At 42.1% G+C, this 19,352-nt stretch overlaps 1 protein-coding gene across 1 annotated transcript in view; it reads right to left on the bottom strand.

Moving 5' to 3' along the window:
• gpr158a (G protein-coupled receptor 158a) overlaps nt 1-19,352 on the bottom strand; it is a gene marked incomplete at both ends in the record, with an annotated part of 134,254 nt that overhangs the window by 54,220 nt on the left and 60,682 nt on the right. The window contains 3 exons of the mRNA XM_080752296.1: nt 6,141-6,209; nt 9,616-9,842; nt 18,888-18,990. Of these exons, the coding sequence (XP_080608422.1) occupies nt 6,141-6,209; nt 9,616-9,842; nt 18,888-18,990 (399 nt within the window). The remainder of the gene's footprint in view (nt 1-6,140; nt 6,210-9,615; nt 9,843-18,887; nt 18,991-19,352) is intronic.

Here is a 19,352-nt window from a genome sequence, read left to right as displayed (position 1 = left end):
GTGAAGGGTGTACCTGCCCGTTAAGCCTTGGCAACCGAGAGGAGAGCACATGGTAAAATCTGCAGTGTGAATTTGACTCAGAGTATGGCATTTGTTTTTTTATGCACTGTACCACATACACCGCAAAACACTGCAGGTCTGCTGCAAACTCTTATTAGTGTGGTTACCCCTGCAGGGCAACCAGACTATAGTACTTGTCTGATTTCTTGTTCTCCAGTAGCTCTCTGGCCAAATAAGAAAACACACACGCACACACACACACACACACACACACACACACACACACACACACACACACACACACACACACACACACACACACACACACACACACAGACACACACACACGCATGCACACCAATCGCACTCCAATCAACCCCCAAATATGAATCTGATATTGAGGGGCCTCTAAAAAAGCGCTGAGCCAACCGTACGTTCACTCACAAGGTTTTGTTTTGATTTGATTTTAGTAAAAGATATTCAAGTATATTCACTAGTAAGACGCCTCAGGGCGACATGCGACCTCCGCGTCAATTCTTGGCTATGATGTATATGGGACCAGTTACCCAATCTCAACAGTGCCTGTTGAGATTGGCAGAACATGCCCATATATGGGCATTACCAAATATGGGCATTCCCAGATATGCCCTTAATACTGATGACACTGGGACAGGGATCTCCATATATGGACATAAAACAGACAAGGATGTAATTAATTTGCAAGTGTGATCTGGGAATGCGCATATATGGGCATGTTCTGACATCACATTGTCGACTATATATGGGCATAAAAAATATGGGCATAAAAGGGACATGAAGCCAGAGTGTGATGTCAGAGCAGAAAACCCATTCTAATAAGAGTGGTTCCCCTGACATCACAGTGACATCAGCGCATGATGTCAGAGTGATGTTACAGTGACAAGGGAGCCAATAGACTGTAAAAATGTGTACTGACGGACGGACTGACTGACACAGACAGACAGACAGACGGAGACAAGCTGCGACATTTCTCATGGTATACTGCGATCTTCGGTCGCAACAATATAACTTAAACCCAGAATAACAAATTAAAGCGTAATGAAACACTTGTTTCCAATGTGGTTCTGCAGCGTAACAAAAAATAAATGGACCAATAAATGATATAGCTTCAACACATATCAGCGCATATATACATTTTAGCACGCAGCACGTTAACACGCACAAATTAACACGCCAAATTAAAAACAACCTAAAAACCCTAGCGAATATCAAACACGCACAAATTAACACGCCAAATTAAAAACAACCTAAAAACCCTAGCGAATATCAAACCATAAATGCCCGAACTATAAATGTCACTGTTTGTAATAACATGCAATAACACATAGTTGACTTCTGGGCATGAATGTGTGTGTCTGTTCATGAGTTTAGCGGCTTTAACCCATTCGAACCTGGAAAGCATCCATGTCATTTTAGATTTGAACTAAGAGTTATTTTATACTTTGGCTATTCAAAAATCGGCAATTTGTGCAAATCTTTGAATGTCTATTATTTTAAAGCTGACATTTTTAACTAAAATCCTTGCTTCTCGGGGTCCCAACATCGCATTGTGAGCTTGTACAGTAGATTGGCTATTTTCAAATGGCCAAAATGTATATAGGGCTGAAATGGGTAATGTTTTGTAATAATAATTTAAATAACTAGCTAAAATGTTAATATAATTGTATTGGAGATAAAGTATAACAATTGCCTCTGAGATGTAGTGGAGCAGACAATCGGAAATACTACAGTAAGTAGAAAAAATACCTCACACATGTACTGTAAAATACAGCACCAGAGTAAATGTGCTTAGTTACTTTACACCACTGCATGGAGGGAAAAACAAGACACAGAGAGAGAGAGAGAGAGAGAGAGAGAGAGAGAGAGAGAGAGAGAGAGAGAGAGAGAGCCTGGCCATCTCTCTGGGGGCAACCTGCAGCATGCCAGCGCTACCTGGCACTGATGAGTTTGTGGGCAGGGAGGCTGATCCCAGATGTGTCTCACAGCCAGAAGAGGAAAGTGATACAGTATCTGTACTCAGTCAGTGGTTCCCAAAAGAGAAATGAGTTTGCCCGGGTCCCAAACTATAGTGAAAACAGCAGATCTACAAGCTGTTGCTACAACGTGGTTGCTTCGCGCCACGTTGTAAGTTTGTAGATCGGCTATTTTCACCACTTCTTAAACATCTATAATTTTGCGAATGTCTGTCTGTCTGTCTGTCTGTCTGTCTGTCTGTCTGTCTGTCTGTCACAGCGTTTCTCCTCAGTGGCTGGAGCAATTGATCTGAAATCGCATCACAATTAGCATATGAACACACCTAACATAACTGTGAAGCCCGTTTGTCACTTTCACAAATCGTATGCTGTATATTAGCATTTTTATGGTGTATCTACTATCTATTCTGCATCTAGCTTGAGGCTAATCTATTCTGCATCTAGCATGAGGCAACATGTTTAACCAGCTCTCTCTGTGTATGTGTGTGTGTGTGTGTGTGTGTGTGTGTGTGTGTGCAGGCAGGCGGGTGTGTGCGCAGGCGGGTGGGCGGGCGGGCTGGGGGGGGGGGGGGGGGGAGGAGGGGGGTAGCCATTAAACAAAACGGGTATTTCTTACATTGATGCTCCTACATATTATCATGCAAGCACCAGTTAAAGTTACTTTCCATCCCTCATATACTGTATGCACAGTGCACATCCCATAACCCACACACTGCACATCATTTTGGAGCTCATATCTTTGAACGGGTAAGGGCTAGTTTTTTCTAATTCATGGGATTTCTTAGATGTACCTGTACTTCTACTCCACTAACATCTCAGATCCAAATATTGTACTTTTACTTTGCTACAATTATTAGAAAACTTTAGTTACTAGTTACTTTAGTTTCCAGATATAAATTATAAGATTACAAAACATACATTCAATTTACAATTTGAGTACATTAACCACTTTAGCCCTATTTTATACCTATGCTATTTGAAAATAGCCGATCTACAAGTTCAAAACTCGTTGCATCGCTATAGATGTGATATTTTCCAATATTTTGAATTCCAGACTTTTTCTTGTAAGAGTATTTCTGCACTGCAGTATTGATACTTTCACTTGAGTAAAACATTTGAGTACTCTGACTGAGCACTGATTTGCAGAATGTGTGTGTGTGTGTGTGTGTGTGTGTGTGTGTGTGTGTGTGTGTGTGTGTGTGTGTGTGTGTGTGTGTGTGTGTGTGTGTGTGTGTGTGTGTGTGCGCGTGTGTGTGTGTCCCATCCGCCACACATCACCCCCCCCTCCCCCCGACCCATTCTATTTCTCTCCCCATCTTCACATTCACGGTCGGATTGAAATAGCCTTTTGCAGCCGCTGTAATTTTGTTTTTCCCTTCACACACCGGCTCCCTGGGCACAGACCACCCACACACACACACACACACACACACACACACACACACAAACACACCCCTCTCATTTAGAGCAAACGATTGGCTGAAGTTAGTGTGTGTGACATGTGCCGCAGCTAAAGGGGGAAAAAAGAGGGGTGGGGACGAATTGCATTACTGCGCCAGAAAGCAGAATAGACACACGTACGCACACACACACACACACACACACACACACACACACACACACACACACACACACACACACACACACACACACACACACACACACACACACACGTTCTTTAATAACAATGGAATTATCTAAAATAGAAGTGGCGAGCGGCTGTAGCAGCAGCAGAGGGAGTGGAGGAATATTTCTGAGTCTATATTTAGATTGGGAAGTGATGCGTCTCACTCTGAGCCGAGGAGCACCACTGCTGCTGCTCACATGGGGATCTGGAAGGGTGGTGGTGGTGGTGGTGGTGGTGGTGGTGGGTGTGTGTGTGTGTGTGGGGATCTGGAAGGGTAGTGGTGGTGGTGGTGTGTGTGTGTGTGTGTGTGTGTGTGTGTGTGTGTGTGTGTGTGTGTGTGTGTGTGTGTGTGTGTGTGTGTGTGTGTGTGTGTGTGTGTGTGTGTGTGTGTGTGTGTGTGTGTTTCTTTTCTCATTGATTTATACTGTATGGGTGAAACAGCTCTCAGGTCTTACTTACATATACATACAGTACCGGTACATTTATGTAACGCCAAGGATTCGTGTGGAAAGCCAACATCATAACCGCTAGACTAAAGGGATTTCCCTATAGACTGAAGGAGATATTAGACGTTTAGCAGGCTGAGGCTGTGAGCCACTCTGCTACACGCACGTACGCACGCACGCACGCACACACGTACATACACATACACATACACATACACATACACATACAGTACACATACACATACACATACACATACACATACACATACACATACACATACACATACAGTACAAAAAAATCAAACCTTGGTTCGAAGTGGAGCCGTGAAATTGAGCACTTCCAGATCTATGTTTTTGATTCTATGTGTTCCCCCCTGTGTGTGTGTGTGCGTGTGTGTGTGTGCCTGGCCTGAAAACAGCGCCCCTCCCTTAACATGTGTGGTCATAAAAGGTACTGTTCGAACTCAACGGGACAGTTCTCACTGGTGAGACAGGACACACATTGCCACTCAGAGGGAGACCATGGGCTCCGCCCACGGCTCCAAAAATCAAACCTTGGTTCGAAGTGGAGCCGTGAAATTGAGCACTTCCAGATCTATGTTTTTGATTCTATGTGTTCCCCCCTGTGTGTGTGTGTGCGTGTGTGCCTGGCCTGAAAACAGCGCCCCTCCCTTAACATGTGTGGTCATAAAAGGTACTGTTCGAACTCAACGGGACAGTTCTCACTGGTGAGACAGGACACACATTGCCACTCAGAGGGAGACCATGGGCTCCGCCCACGGCTCCAAAAATATACAAATAGCACCATACAGTACTATATTCTTGGATACACATACATCTTGTCCTAGTATGAGCGAATAGGGGGATTCATTGTTTGGCCCGGCAAAAACTTGGACAATTATATGAGTGGGACTGAGTTACTAGGGCCCAAGGTGGAGGGGCCTTGATATTTTATACTTTAGCTATTGAAAAATAGCAGATATACAAGCTCACAATGCAAGCTTGTATATCTGCTATTTTTGAAAAGTCGTGGAAATGTGTGCAAATCTTTGAATATATGTATTTTTAAGCAAACATTTGTAACTCAAATGCTTTGCTTCTGAGGGGTCCCTGGAAGCATTATGCTTCTGAGGGGTTCCCTTCTGCTTCTGCTTCTGAGGGGTCCTTCACATGAAAAGGTTTGAGCACCACTGACATAGAAACATAGGTTTTTCAAAAAACCTTAGAAGGATTTGAAAGACTTTTTCACGGTTTTAAAAAATAGCAGATCTACAAGATCGCAGCGCGGCACTCTGTGCCGGTGCCACACTGTGTACCGGTGCCACACTGTGAGCTTGTATATCTGCAATTTTCAATAGTTAAAGCACAAAATAATCCAGTGAATCCTTGTACCCTGGGCCCAGAATTTGGTGCAACACCCCTGAGTCAGCAGGAGGTCTCCAACAAGCCCAGGGACATTTGTCTCTGTCAGCCTAATCCAACGCAGCCCACCCCACCTCCACTTTACCACACCAAATGACTGTCACAAAAAGACAATCCAGGATTTTAGTAGTTATATTGTTTGCCTGATGATCTAAAGATATGTTTTTTTTTTTTTTTACTATGGGTGAGGAAAAGCCATGTGTGTTAAACTGACTTTGGACAAGGAGGAGGTCAACAATTCAATAATTTGGCATTGAAGAATATAAACACAAGCCCACGAGCATATTAGCCTGGCATGCCCAGATTAATATCACTGCGTAGATATTAGTCTGGAATCTCTGTGTGGAATTTGCATTTTCCAAGGGGCGGATTAAGAAAAATGCCTCTGATGATAAACCCGCCCCAATTTTATGATTGGTGCCCCACAACTTCGGGGTCAAGGAAATCCAATCTAGCAGTTTCTAGGCTACAAACACCCAGGCACACACACACACACACACACACACACACACACACACACACACACACACACACACACACACACACACACACACACACACACACACACACACACACACACACACACACACACACACACACACACAAAACAACAAGTAAGTGTTCCAGGCTTACCGGGAAGTAGAGAAGCAACGCTCCACATAAAATGGCTTCCAGGAGGACGAGGCCTGACGCTCTGATACCCTGGAACCAACACAGAAAGATGCTGCAATGATTCATGTTCTTCTGTCTATGCATTCAGTATTACAGACTTGGTAAGTTACTTTTCTAATAAACAGTTCTGTTCAGGGATCATCAATGTGTCCATGCACGGAAAAACGTGTCCGTGGCAAGACTTGACCTTGTTTTTACATGTAACATTATATGGTTCTCAAACGTTTTTTGTACCAAAGACCCGCAAACTGATAAGCATTTGGCCGCGGACCCCGTCTGAAAAAGTTTTGTGTAAAAAAAAATATATATATATATATATATATTAACGAAATACGTCCAAGATCTTTCAAAATGTAAAAAATAGTACAAGCTGTGCAGCATAAATAACACTCTGTGAGCTTGTAGTTCTGCTATTTTTGAGATCCACTGTTCTAAACCACTGTTACCAAGTCACAAGCATTTTCTGAAAAACGTATGTTGCTACAGTATATATGCCATATGTAGCTAAAAGGACACAGATGCTTTCACAGTTTTAATAAAACTAATTATTATTACAGACTACTATAAAAGGCAGTCAAGCTTTTCTTTGTGACCAGTTGCAAGAGTATGAGCTACAAACAGAGCCTGTCGCCTCAAGGCCATTTTAATGGAGGGTTCACCCTTTCAGACTATTTCTATGCACGTCTTGCATAATAAGATATATAACAACACATCTCGCTCTAATTGACAGGATGCTGGAGGGCAGCTTTCACTGAGCACAAGACAGCTGTGCATCCATTTAAAAATACACTCAAACTGCCAGTAATCTCATTACAGAAATAGATGACATGTCTATGATAATATAACAATAAAAGCCGAAGCCACTCTGCACCTCACCAAAGCCACCATCTGTCGATTAAACATAACCGTTGATGTATTTGATTTATAATCAGTAATTCCACAACTCTAGTGTGCAGAAAGTTTTTATCTAAGCCAGCATATTTTCTGTCATAAGATTAAAAGGGATTATTTAAACACTCTTTTATATTAACTTTCATCAAAATGATGGCAAGACACCCTGAGTAATCTGATAACGGATGATGATCATATCACATTATTATTCTGCCTGTAAATGGTCGCTTTCATCGCTGTTTCCTCAGCTTTCATTGCCGTTTTCCTCAGCAGAAAACCATTCCTTCCTTTTTTTACTACGGTATGTCAATGGATTACCCTAGGGGTCTTCAACAGGGGGCCTGGGACCCCTAGGGGTCCTCAGAGTTACTACAGGTGGTCCTCCAAATCTCTATTTTAACGATTTGCGTCCAGAGAACTTTAGCCAAATATTTGGAGAACTTTAGCCAAAAATAGCAGATCTTCACAATGTATCGTCTATTTTCGGCAAAGAGGTTTGGTGTAGAGAGGAAAAAGAGCAGACTAAGTACAGAATGAAAGGTCAAGTATTGACGGTTCAAGTGGTTAAATATCTGAAAACACAAACTGACATGAATCGAAAATACACTGATGATCGTGCTGTCAAACTATATGGAATCTATGAAAAGGTCATGGGGGTCCCTGCTTCATCTCTCTCTCAACTAAGGGGTCCTTGGACTGAAAACGTTGAAGACCCCTGGATTAACCCATTAAGACTGGGAACGCATCTGTGTCACGTAACCACTTTTAAAAAATGGTTTACTTTGGTTATTCAAAAATAGCAGATATAGAAGCTCATACAGTAGCGCGGCACCGAGCACCGCGAGGCGTTGTGTGCGTGTAGATCGACTATTTTCACTAGCTTAAATCATTTTTAAAATGTTAAACACAAAACAAGCGGTTTTGGACATACAAGGTTTTCACCCGGCAACAACGATGTATTGGTTCACATAAAGACAGCTTGGTGTAACACGGTCACACACAGACGGTTGGTCGCTGTCCAAGGTGCTGAAGTGGAAGTGAAGTGAACTGTAGTGGCTGAGCTGTTTGAAAGTGTTCCAGCACTTTATTTCACCCCACACACACACACACACACACACACACACACACACACACACACACACACACACACACACACACACACACACACACACACACACACACACACACACACACACAAACACACACACACACACAGACACACACACACACACACACACACACACACACACACACACACACACACACACACACACACAGTATGCGATCACCTGCTAATTTATTCAGAGGGCTTTGATGTCCATATGGTGCCGAGAACATCAAATGTGTGTCAGATAAAACATGGTTTTTGAAACAGAAGTTCTAAGATCTTTTATCTTATTTTACAACAAGTTATTTGGAGAAAAATCGAGATGACGATAAAAGCGAGCTGCACAATATAATTGATAAAAGGTGTAAAGTAACATATAGTATAAGTACATTTTTGCTACTTTTACTTTACTGGAGTACTGTACTTCAAATGTTCAGTATTTTTGCGTCTAGCCTACTCCACTACATCTCAGAGGCAAAATGATAACTTTTTACTTTTAATTGTGACCGTAGGGAGCAGTTAGTATCAAAACCCTCACCTCATGTCAGTGAGTCAGTCAGTCAGTCAGGCCTCATGTCACGCTCCATAAATGGCAGAATTCATTTGCAAGTGTGACTTGTGTCACGGCAACCACACTTGCAAATTAATTCTGTCCTTGTCCCTTTTATGCCCATGTATGGAGATCCCTGATGTCATCAATATAAAGCCCATATCTGGGAATACCCATATATGAACATATTGTGTCAGTCTCATGATAACCAGTGTGGTTGCCACGACACAAGTCACATTTGCAAATTAATTCCGTCCTTGTCCCTTTTATCCCAATATATGGAGATTTGGAGTTATTACAAAACATACATTAACCACTTCAGCCCTATTTAAACTTTGGCTATCCGAACATAGCTCACAACATAATGAATAATTTTACATTGGGTAATTTAAATATACTTTGATGCCCAATACTTTTGTACTTTTAACAGTGACATAGTTTTGCCATAACTAATGTAGATTAACTGCAAAGGCTTTTTCTTATTGTATTTACCTGATTCGATGGCTCTGTGCACGGGGCGCTTGTCAAGTGTTTTCTTTCACGACCGCGATGATCTGTGTGTCTGTGTAAGTTATGGTCCATAACCCTAAACAGATCGTTTTGACCAAACGCGCGATATGGGAAAACAAGCTATACACATTTTTCTGCAGCCAGAATGAATATAAGTGAATGGCCGAACGGAAGTAGCCGGAAGTGGCTTTCCCGAGGCATCATGGGAAATTGAGTTATTTCCTTCACTCCCACCCGCGGCACTCCAAGGGGAGGAGGTTAAGACGCCTGTGGACGTCTTAGGCATCCCATGTGTTAAGTAAACGTTGACTACCGGACTTTTACTTGTGAGTATTTTCTACATTACAGCACTGATACTTTTACTTTTTTCCACGTACCTTGTTCCTGCGGAAGTGGTAGATGACCACCATGCTGATGAAGAGGACCAGCATGCAGAGGCAGTGGGAGGACAACACCACCAGGCGCAGGGCGTTGTCCCCCCTCACCACGCAGGGCGTGTCGTCCTTACAGTACGCGCAGCCCTCCTGGCAGGGGAGGCAGTCGTTGGAGGAGCCCTCGTCCGCGTTGGGACCGCTGTCTGCGGCTTTGCCCTTCCGGTCCGTCCCTGGGTCGATGACATGGACAACGTGGGTGAAAAAAATAGAAATTGTGATTCTCAATTTCTAAGATCAGTATACGCCGGACAGTGCAAAGTGACTTAACTCAGTGTTTCTCAAACTTTCAAATTTCAAGGTTTCCCCTTAACTCTGTCAGAGTTACAGACCTGTATGGGTCAATTTAGACCCTCCTAAAGGCAGTGTTGGGAAAGTTCACTTTCAAAATGAACTAGTTCAAGTTCAAAACTTCTAAAACGAACTAGTTAATTTCATAGTTCATAATTCTACATTTTGAACTAAAGTTCATGGTTCCCCAAAATGAACTAACTTAGTTATTTTTCGTTCTTTTTTTAACCATAACATTTTATACTTTTGGCTATTCAAATGTATTTTTTTTAGACATTGCTGCAAGCTATTATTTGTCAAAATTATTGACACAGCCCATATAGAACCAACAACACACAGCAATTATTTCATCCAACTTAAAGCTATACTATGGAAGTTGCTCAACTACTGGTCAGTAGTGGTATTGCTTTTTTTGGCCGTTTTTCGCCCGGGGTCGCTGCGGACCACCGGAGCGGGGCTGCAACACCGCGACAGCCTTCACCTCGCCGATACGCATCTTTAGAGGGGTCTCACGTTCCTCTGCGACCAGGCATTGGGGAGTAAAGGTGGTTGCACACTGCACTGCGTGTTTTCGTTGTGTTTTGGAAATCCGAAAGCCCTAGGCCAAGGAGAGAGAGAGGAAAGAGAGAGAGCAAGGGACTCAGTGCGACAGCTGCGAAAATCAGGAAAAATAAACCCTGATCCGAAAATAAATACGAAACGGGCAGCAGTGTGCAAACGTGATTGATTTTTTTATTCACGCACTCCGAAATTCACTCCGATATTCGGCCCGAAAAACGCAGCAGTGTGCAAAGACCTTTACAAGCAAGACTCCAACACCAGCGTAAACACTGTTGCTGAGGCAAGCTACTTCCTGAAGAGACGGCAATGATCCGCGCTGTGATTTCGCAACGAAAAACACAGCAGTGTGCAAAGACCTTTACTCTGTGTCAATGTCAGCCCGAACCCAGCAGATAAACTAATCCCTATCAGACCTTATGAAGAGGTGTGTGTGCATAGTGTATTATGGGCATGTGTATATATCTCATTTAGGACAGGACACCTTCTAGGGTTTTTACCTTTCAAGACTGCTATGTACTGCTACAGTATGTGTACAGCATACTTTTCAGGTCGAGACCCCAGAGATAAATTAGACGTTTGCCAGGGACCCAAACTAGTGAAAATAGCAGATCTACAAGCTCACAACGCTGTGTGTGTATATATATGTCACAGTGTTTTTGAGATTCTGTGAGATTGAGACCAGGCCGAGCGTTAATTTTTGGGCGCGAGGTGGAGCAAGTGCTGCCTCCTTCCGGGGACTGCCCATAAGGTGAACTACAAAACAAGCACTCCGGTCCCAATCTCACTGGAACATCAAAAACACTAACATATTGTGGAGACTGAACCAAACCAGACACAAGAGAGCAAGACAGTGTTGCCAACTCTGGGCATTTATTAACACTTTGCAGGTTTAAACAAGGCAGGTAAAATGCAACGTAAGTATGAATTTCAACAAATCAGGGATAATCAACTTAAGTCTAACAGTTCCCCGGTTGGGGGCTGCTGTGTTTCCTCTTCCCTTTAGGCCAGGTTCGAGGTAGGTATGGTTTAGATAGGGTTTTTCTTCACAGGGCGCAGGTAAGTTCAAGGTAAGGTTTTCTTCCTTCACAGGGCGCAGGTAAGTTCAAGGTAAGGTTGTCTTCCCTACAGGTGACAGGTAAGGTATTTCTCTCCCACAGGTTTTAGGTGAGGCATTTTTCTCTACAGGTGACAGGTAAGGTAAGGGGCCGCAAAGTCTCAATAAATCCAACCGATTCACTATCTTCGAAACAAAATAAAGATTGGGGAATAAGGGGTGCTAGGCCAGTGAATTGTTGGATACGGGGTCGTTTTAAGAAGAGTATCATACTCAACAAAATGGGAATTCAAGTTGGCTTCCTGGTTACAGGTTGGTAAGGTTGCCCTCTCCTTTTCCAAGTGCTTTCTCCACAGGTCACCTGAGTACTCTATCTCCAGAGGTTAGGTACGCACTCATCAGTGTTAGTCAGCTCCCCATGTATGCCTAAAAGTGGTGAGTAGAATGCATATTACTATAATGCGCTTTCAGAGAAGGGATAAATATGGTGGTTCTTACCGCCTGATTGCCCATATGTTTGCTCGTCGGAGTCCCAGCACAGACTGAGGGGGAGAGCGAGGCTTCTATTTGTGCACCCTGTGTTTGGTGAGTAGCACAGGTGTAAACACTTCTGACTGATGAAGCAGGTAAGCAGGCAGGTAATGCCCTTCAATGACTTGGCCCACACTGTGAGCTGCTCTGCTTGGCCTTGCTCTCCCGTCCAGGGTGCTCTTCTCCGACGTGCAGGGCCTACCTGGCGGGCGGTGTCTGAACGAACCACCACAAAATATTAGAGGACATTTGATGGAAATTCCCGCGGGCCACGTGATTCCCGTGGGATTCCCGTGGGATGGGAGTCAAATGCCGTGATCGGGACGTGATGGGAATGAAAAGACAGCGGGAGCGGGCAGGGGCGGGAATCATCACAGACCAGTTGATCAAACCGCAGAAATAAACAATACCAGTCACAGCTGCTGTTTTTGGTCTTGCATGTCAAAGTGCACACCCATTCCTACTGAATCTACAAGCCTACAAGGTGGCGTGGAAGCAATGCATTGTAGTCTTGGAGATCTGCTAAAATTAATCTACATGCAACACATTCCTACGGCTAATCAGGCATGCTATGCATTGCAAGACTCTGCAGCATTTACGTTGAACTGCAGTGGGGAGATTTGCAGAAAATACGGTAGCTGATCTACAAGCTCACAACTTATTTTTGATCTGCTATTTTTGTAGATCTGCTATTTTTGTTGAACAGATCGATGGACATGAAACAAGTGTCAAATTGAACTTTTATAATACTCCAAAGGTGCGGAGATTGTTGACAAAATGTTACATGACGCTCATCATATTGAAGTGGTTTGTTTGGATATCTCAAGTCAAAACGAAGTGACGCACGCAGCACAAACCAGCCATCGTCGGCGCAACAAGAATAGAGAAAGAGAATAAATGTTTTCCATCTTTGGCTTTAAAGTTCTTTGAGGGCCGAGAAGAGTATGAAAATGTGTCTGCAATATCCAACTTGCGCCAGCCCTGCAATGCTGTAGCCTACCAAAACAATATTGCATCATCTTTTGGATAATTATCTATGGAAAGCGAGCGCAGTTTCATCCTTTATATTGGAATACACAATCAATGAATACAGTGGTGAGTAATAGCGAAGAAAGACAGAAGACAAAGACCCCAGGTATGAACTCAAACTGTCTACACACTGTCTGTGAAGAATGCTTTGGAGAGTTGCAATGATCCGCTTTCTTTGAATTAATATCTGGAGAAATCATCTCCAGCCTTTTATGATTGATTTAATAGGCTACTTTATTAACAATTTGGGAGGAAAAAAGCTCAGGAAAGTGAGGTCTTTGAACTGCCAACATTATAAAATAATACATTATATAATAATAAACATGATATCAATATTTGTGAGTGACGCTGTAGTATGATCAAGAAGGGCACACAAAGTTAGAACACAGATATAAGAGGTTTCTGCCCGACAGTGATGATATACTATATATCCCTATATAACTATATGTTTGAGCACGAACAACATTCCTGCTCCCGGGTTCAGTCTCTGGCATATCATACATGGATGATGTAGTATGTAGATAGATTCCACAGAGGAAAAAAAACATGCGTTGCAGTCTCTTATCTCTACAAGGGCGAGGGTGTTTGTATAGCACTACAGCGAGAATGTGACCAGAAGGTCACAAAGCTTGAATCCTTCGGATGACTGGAGGCAAAACTGATTATAGAGAAAATGAATCAATAATGTTCTCCCCAACAACTGCCGTCAAGGTGCCCTTAAGCAAGGCACTTCTTCCACCTCCAACTTGGGGTGGATATGTGTTTCTGCACAACAATGTACACTTCACTACAAAGCAGCGCTTGTTTTATCCGATTAATTCACATGAATTCAAACTGTTGTTTGTGTCATGAATCATTCGCACACAGAATGTGAATATTATGTGGCCATAAAGCAGCGTTTATTACATTTTTCATCGCAAATGTAAACATCAGCCTTCAATGCATGATGACTGAGGCACCAATTATATAAATAATACGCTTTTTTGGGGATAGTTTATTCCTGAAATCCTGGTGTATTAAAGAGACCTTTACGGATCAAGTTTTATGCACTTTAAATTAATTTAAATGAACCTGAAGTTCAGGAACCCTTTCCCTGATTAACTGAAGTTAACAGGAACAAATTAAGGTGTAAGATGAAGCTGGTGGAGGCATCCGCGTTCCGCCAATGCATTTCAATGAGAGTGAAGCGGTTTCATGCCAGCAGAGGATTTCTGCAAAAAACGCTCCCTTATCATTGAAATGCATTGGCGGAACGCGGATTCCACTCTCATAGGTATTTTGGTGTGAGGGCACCCTTACAAGAAAAAGTCCTGTATTCAAAATGTACTTGAGTAAAAGTACAAAAGCATCGGCATCAAAATATACTCAAAAGTACCAAAAATAATAGTACTCGTTGTGCACAATGTCCCATTTCACAAGTTCAAAATATATTATTAAAAGATCTACTCACAATGTGACAATTGTGATGACCAAAATATATATATAGCCTCTACAGTACAGCTGAAGTGCTTATGTAGTAATAATAATGGTGGATAATGGTAGTTGGAGTAAAAAATACAATATTTACCTCAGAGATGTAGTGCAGTAGAAGTAAAAGTATTGAAAATTGGAAACACCCCAGTAAAGAAAAAAAAGGCGAAAAAACCCTCAAAAATTGACTTACTCAACAGTACTTGAGTAAATGCACTTAGTTACTTTACACCACCATTATGGTTGGCTAGATAAAGTACGGCACACTTACAACTTTCATATTATAGAGCCTTCATTCTTTCAGAGATTTGCAGGGATTTCTTTTGCCTTGAAAAAATAAACTGCCCTATTTTATTTTCCCACAGCTGTGATTCTGCACATCATTGATCCTGTTGAATGGAGCAACTTATCTCCGTGCTGTAGCTATGACTCATACCGCCTAATATCTGTTCCCCTTTGGTTCCTCTGTTCCTGCCGCTGGCTGGCTGTCAGAGAGCTTAACTTAACGTCTCACACATTATTTGCCAAAAATATGGTGAAACATAATTTTAGGAATGTCTTCCTCCTCGCAAGGTTGTCAAGGATGTCGACTTGTGAGCGGCTTCTTAACCCATTAAGACATTGAGGATGATTCTAGAAAAGCACCCCCCCCCCCCCCCCCCCCCCCCAGTACTCCTACAGATCCAAAGATCACGCAAATCGGTAGACAGTATCTCTACAGTCATGTGATCGACATGGATCTGTCCCATTTTCCATTTTCCATCCAGATTGGCTAAGATTGGCTTCCAAAGTTTGCAGGATTGGTCCGTTTTTGAACAAAATGCCTCAAATCATGAACACTGCATGCAATTTTGGTGAAATTGTGTATGCACATTCCCAATAGGCAGAGGAAGAAATTCCACTTCGAATTTTTCAAATCAGCCTCATGGTGGCTCTATAACAGGCCGATTCATGTTTTTACCTATAACTCCACTGATCAGTGTAAAACTTTGTATGTATGTGCACTCCGTAGAGGACAAGGAAAAACCTTTGCCCTGCATATTTCACATCTGCCTTTTATAGTGCCACCAGGAGGCCGACTTATGTAAAACAATTCTTTGGATATTACTCCTTCAGATTTTATCCAAAAATCACACAAATCAGTACACAGTGTCTCGATGTTCATGTGATCAAGACAGATCAGTCAAATATTTCATATTCCATCCTGATTGGCTTCCAAAGTTGGCAGGATTGCTTGTTTTGAACAACATGCCTCAAATCATGAACGCAGCTTGCGCTTTACGTGGAACTTGGCACGCACATTCCCACAAGTCATGGAACAATTTTCATATTGGCCTGTTATAGCGCCACCAGCAGGTCAATGTTTGCACAACCCAATTTGGAACAAAATCATGCATGCAACAACTTCCTATTGATTTTATTTTTGAAGATATTTGGATCCAGATCCGCGGATCCAGTCCGTGTTTTCTCCCAAATACATTTTAAAATCCATAAGAGGTTGACATTTTTATATTAAAAAAACTCTATTGAGTTTGTTTACAGGCTAAAAGAGCTCCTTCAGAGCCTCCAGGAGCTAAAATGTAAGTAAACGAGGAGCATATTTTGAATTATCAATTCAATTCAATTCAATTCAAAGGAGCTTTATTGGCATGAGAAAACATACGTTTACATAATTACATTGCCAAAGCAAGTGTCACAAATAAAATAAAAACAGTTGAAAATGGGGAACATATATACATTGGGAGGGGGTACAGCATTGTGTAAAAGGAGAAAGTATTTTTGATGTCTTGCCCACCATTGTTGTTACATGCATCATGGCAAGCTGGTAACTACACAACCCAAACCTCTACCAAAGTGGTCTTGCCCTTTAACCTAGCTACCAGGCGCGTAGACAGCGTTAGGCGGACCAGGCTACCGCCTACCAACTGAGATCTGATCTAGCCTTAATTAGAAAATAGAAATTGAATGAAAAGACATTGTGTAAAGACCTGACTGGCTTCCGAAAGAATGTCGCTCAGCCAGTTCTTTCTCCTCCTCTCTGGTAGGCAGCTGATAGCCAAGGCTTACTCAATTCGCTTATAGAGATGCAAATTTTTGCTATTGTTTTCATTGGGTGACAGGGTTTACTTTGGGCCATCACCTGGCTTTACAAAGAATCAAATGTGCACGCAGTTGACAACCGCTCACCTAAATGGTCTGTGTCTCCTCTCCTGTGTACTCCACTATTGGCCAACTTTAGTTACAGTATTTTCCGGACTATAAGGCGCACTTAAAAGCCTTTAATTTTCTCAAAAAACGACAGTGCGCCTTATAGTCCAGTGCGCCTTATATATGGATCATTCATTGACATTAACATTCCCTTTAGCACAGCTCCATCTGTTGGATGCATAACACAATGGTAGCGTCTATTATGTGCGCCTTATAGTCCGGTGCGCCTTATATATGAAAAAAGTTCAAAAATAGACCATTCATTGACAGTGCGCCTTATAGTCCGGAAAATACTGTACTAGTTACTTATTTAGAATATTATTAGGCTATAAAACATAGGCCTACATTAATCTCTTCAGCCCTATACATTTTGTCCATTTGAAAATAGCCGATCTACAAGCTCACACATTGTGAGCCTAATGAGTACTTTTACTGGCATTTCGGCTGGCATTTCGTCTACTAAAATCTCATTCCTGGTAACGCCACTGCTAGCTACATGAGCAAGATTAAGTTTGTTATTGGTTCTAAATATCGACATATTTTGGCATAATTGCCATGCTGAGGACAGTAACAAGACCATTGGGATTTTATGCTGGCATTCCAAGACCAGATCAATGGAATTTCATATGAAAACAACGTTTCTTGTAATTCCTTAGGCACCTCGCAACAAATAGAAAAACGAAACTAAAAGACAGTTGATATTGTTGCTGGCGGGACAGAAACCTATCTCCATATTATTTTTTTCATAAATTTAAGCCCCACGTGATCATGCTACAGCGTCACACACAAGCATCAAAAGCAGCAGAGGCACAAGCTCGAAACACAGCACGTTTGAATCCTGAAAAGTAACAGTTTTGGACATAAGGAGGTTCCCACCTGTCACAGACAAATTACTGTAGTGTACTACTACTAAATAGTCAGGATAGCAAAAGCGTAGTCAACAAGTTGATATTTCCAATTTGGAATATCCGAAGTTCACTTGACTTGGGATAGTAACTCTGTAAATCTGCTAATTGCCATTGCATTTAAAATTTTTAAATTTGTATTTTGTACAATATATATTTTACCCCTCTCAGATGAACATGAAGCATTTGATCTGAGGTTTAAAGTAGGCCAGGGGTCTTCAACAGAGGGTCTGGGACCCCTAAGCGGTCCTCAGAGTTACTGCAGGGGTGCCGCCAAATCTTTGTGTTATAGGATCATTCCTTTAAACTAACAACTTGAACCCTCGTATCCCTACAGTATATCTGAGGAGCCACAAAATAGCAGATCTACAAGCTCTCGACGCCTCGCAGCGTGAGGCGTTGAGAGCTTATAGATCGGCTATTTTCAGCAAATCTTTGTGTAGAGGTAAAAAAAAAAAATAACAGACCAAATACAGAGTGATCGGTCAAGTTGACAAAGTATCGATGATTCAAGTGGTTAAATGTGTGAAAAAACAAGTCTATGAATCTATCTATGAAATCGATAAAAATCTGCAACACAGTTCTATACAATTGATTGATTGATTGGGAGTTATTATTATTAGGAGTTTGCATAGGAAGGGGTACAGGACAGTGCAGTTCACTGATACAAGGTCAACTAAAAGGATAAAGACCACAAGAAAGCTTTCTGGATTGTTTAAATTGGGGTCCCTTTTTTCTCAATTCATACAAAAACATGTAGTGGGGTCCCTGCTTCATCTCTCTCTCTCTCTCTCTCTCTCTCTCAGCTAAGGGGTCCTTGACCTGAAAACATTGAAGCCCCATGGTTTAGGCTGTTCCACAAGCTCACCAATTCAAATTTGGAAGAAATGTAGGAAGGGAGACCACCAAGAATAGCTTTGTAGATGAATACCAATGTTGCAGCCTGCAAAAAGTTAATGAATATAATAGATAACAGAAAAGAGCACCTGGGCTCATGCACACCAGAATATAGTCACCAAGGATAAATTACATTATCCCTGTGTGACATACAGTATGAGGGATCCCACACAACGTGATACCATATTTAGAATATCATACCAGAGAAAAACCATTTCAATTTCAAGGCAGGCGGCAGGTGCGAAACAGGTGATTGACTTGTCAGGACTTACGTGTGAAGCCGTTGACAGCCACTCTGTCGGGGTGGTAGAAGCCTCTCTTGCAGTGGCACTTGTACTTGTCTAAGACGAACCCGTGGCCTCGGATCGGCAAGCACTGCGAAGAGAAGAGTTATAAAATGCACGTCACATACAGAGAAGATAATTAATGTTACTTGAATTGGCGATAAAAAAAAACATACGTCATCTCAAATCCGTTCAAAATTTGTATTTTTCAGCTAAGTAACTGTCAAAGGTTTCAGCAGTTTGTTTTGGCTTGAACCCTTTTTGCCTTTTTTACTTTTTTTGTACATTAACCACATGAACCCATAGGCCCTAGGGCAGTGATATTCAACTGGAGGCCTGTGGGCCAAATTCGGCCCCTGTGGAGTTGTCTTGTGGCCCTGTAATACATTCCAACTGGTACACATTCCATATTCCGAAAATCTATTTTGGATGGTTGGTTGTACAGGATTAAAC

This window comes from Nannobrachium achirus (assembly GCF_963921795.1).
Source record: "Nannobrachium achirus genome assembly, chromosome: 21".
Classification (NCBI taxonomy): Eukaryota; Metazoa; Chordata; class Actinopteri; order Myctophiformes; family Myctophidae; genus Nannobrachium; species Nannobrachium achirus.
The sequence above is the reverse complement of the archived record's forward strand: the minus strand, read 5'-3'. Positions and strand labels throughout refer to the sequence as shown.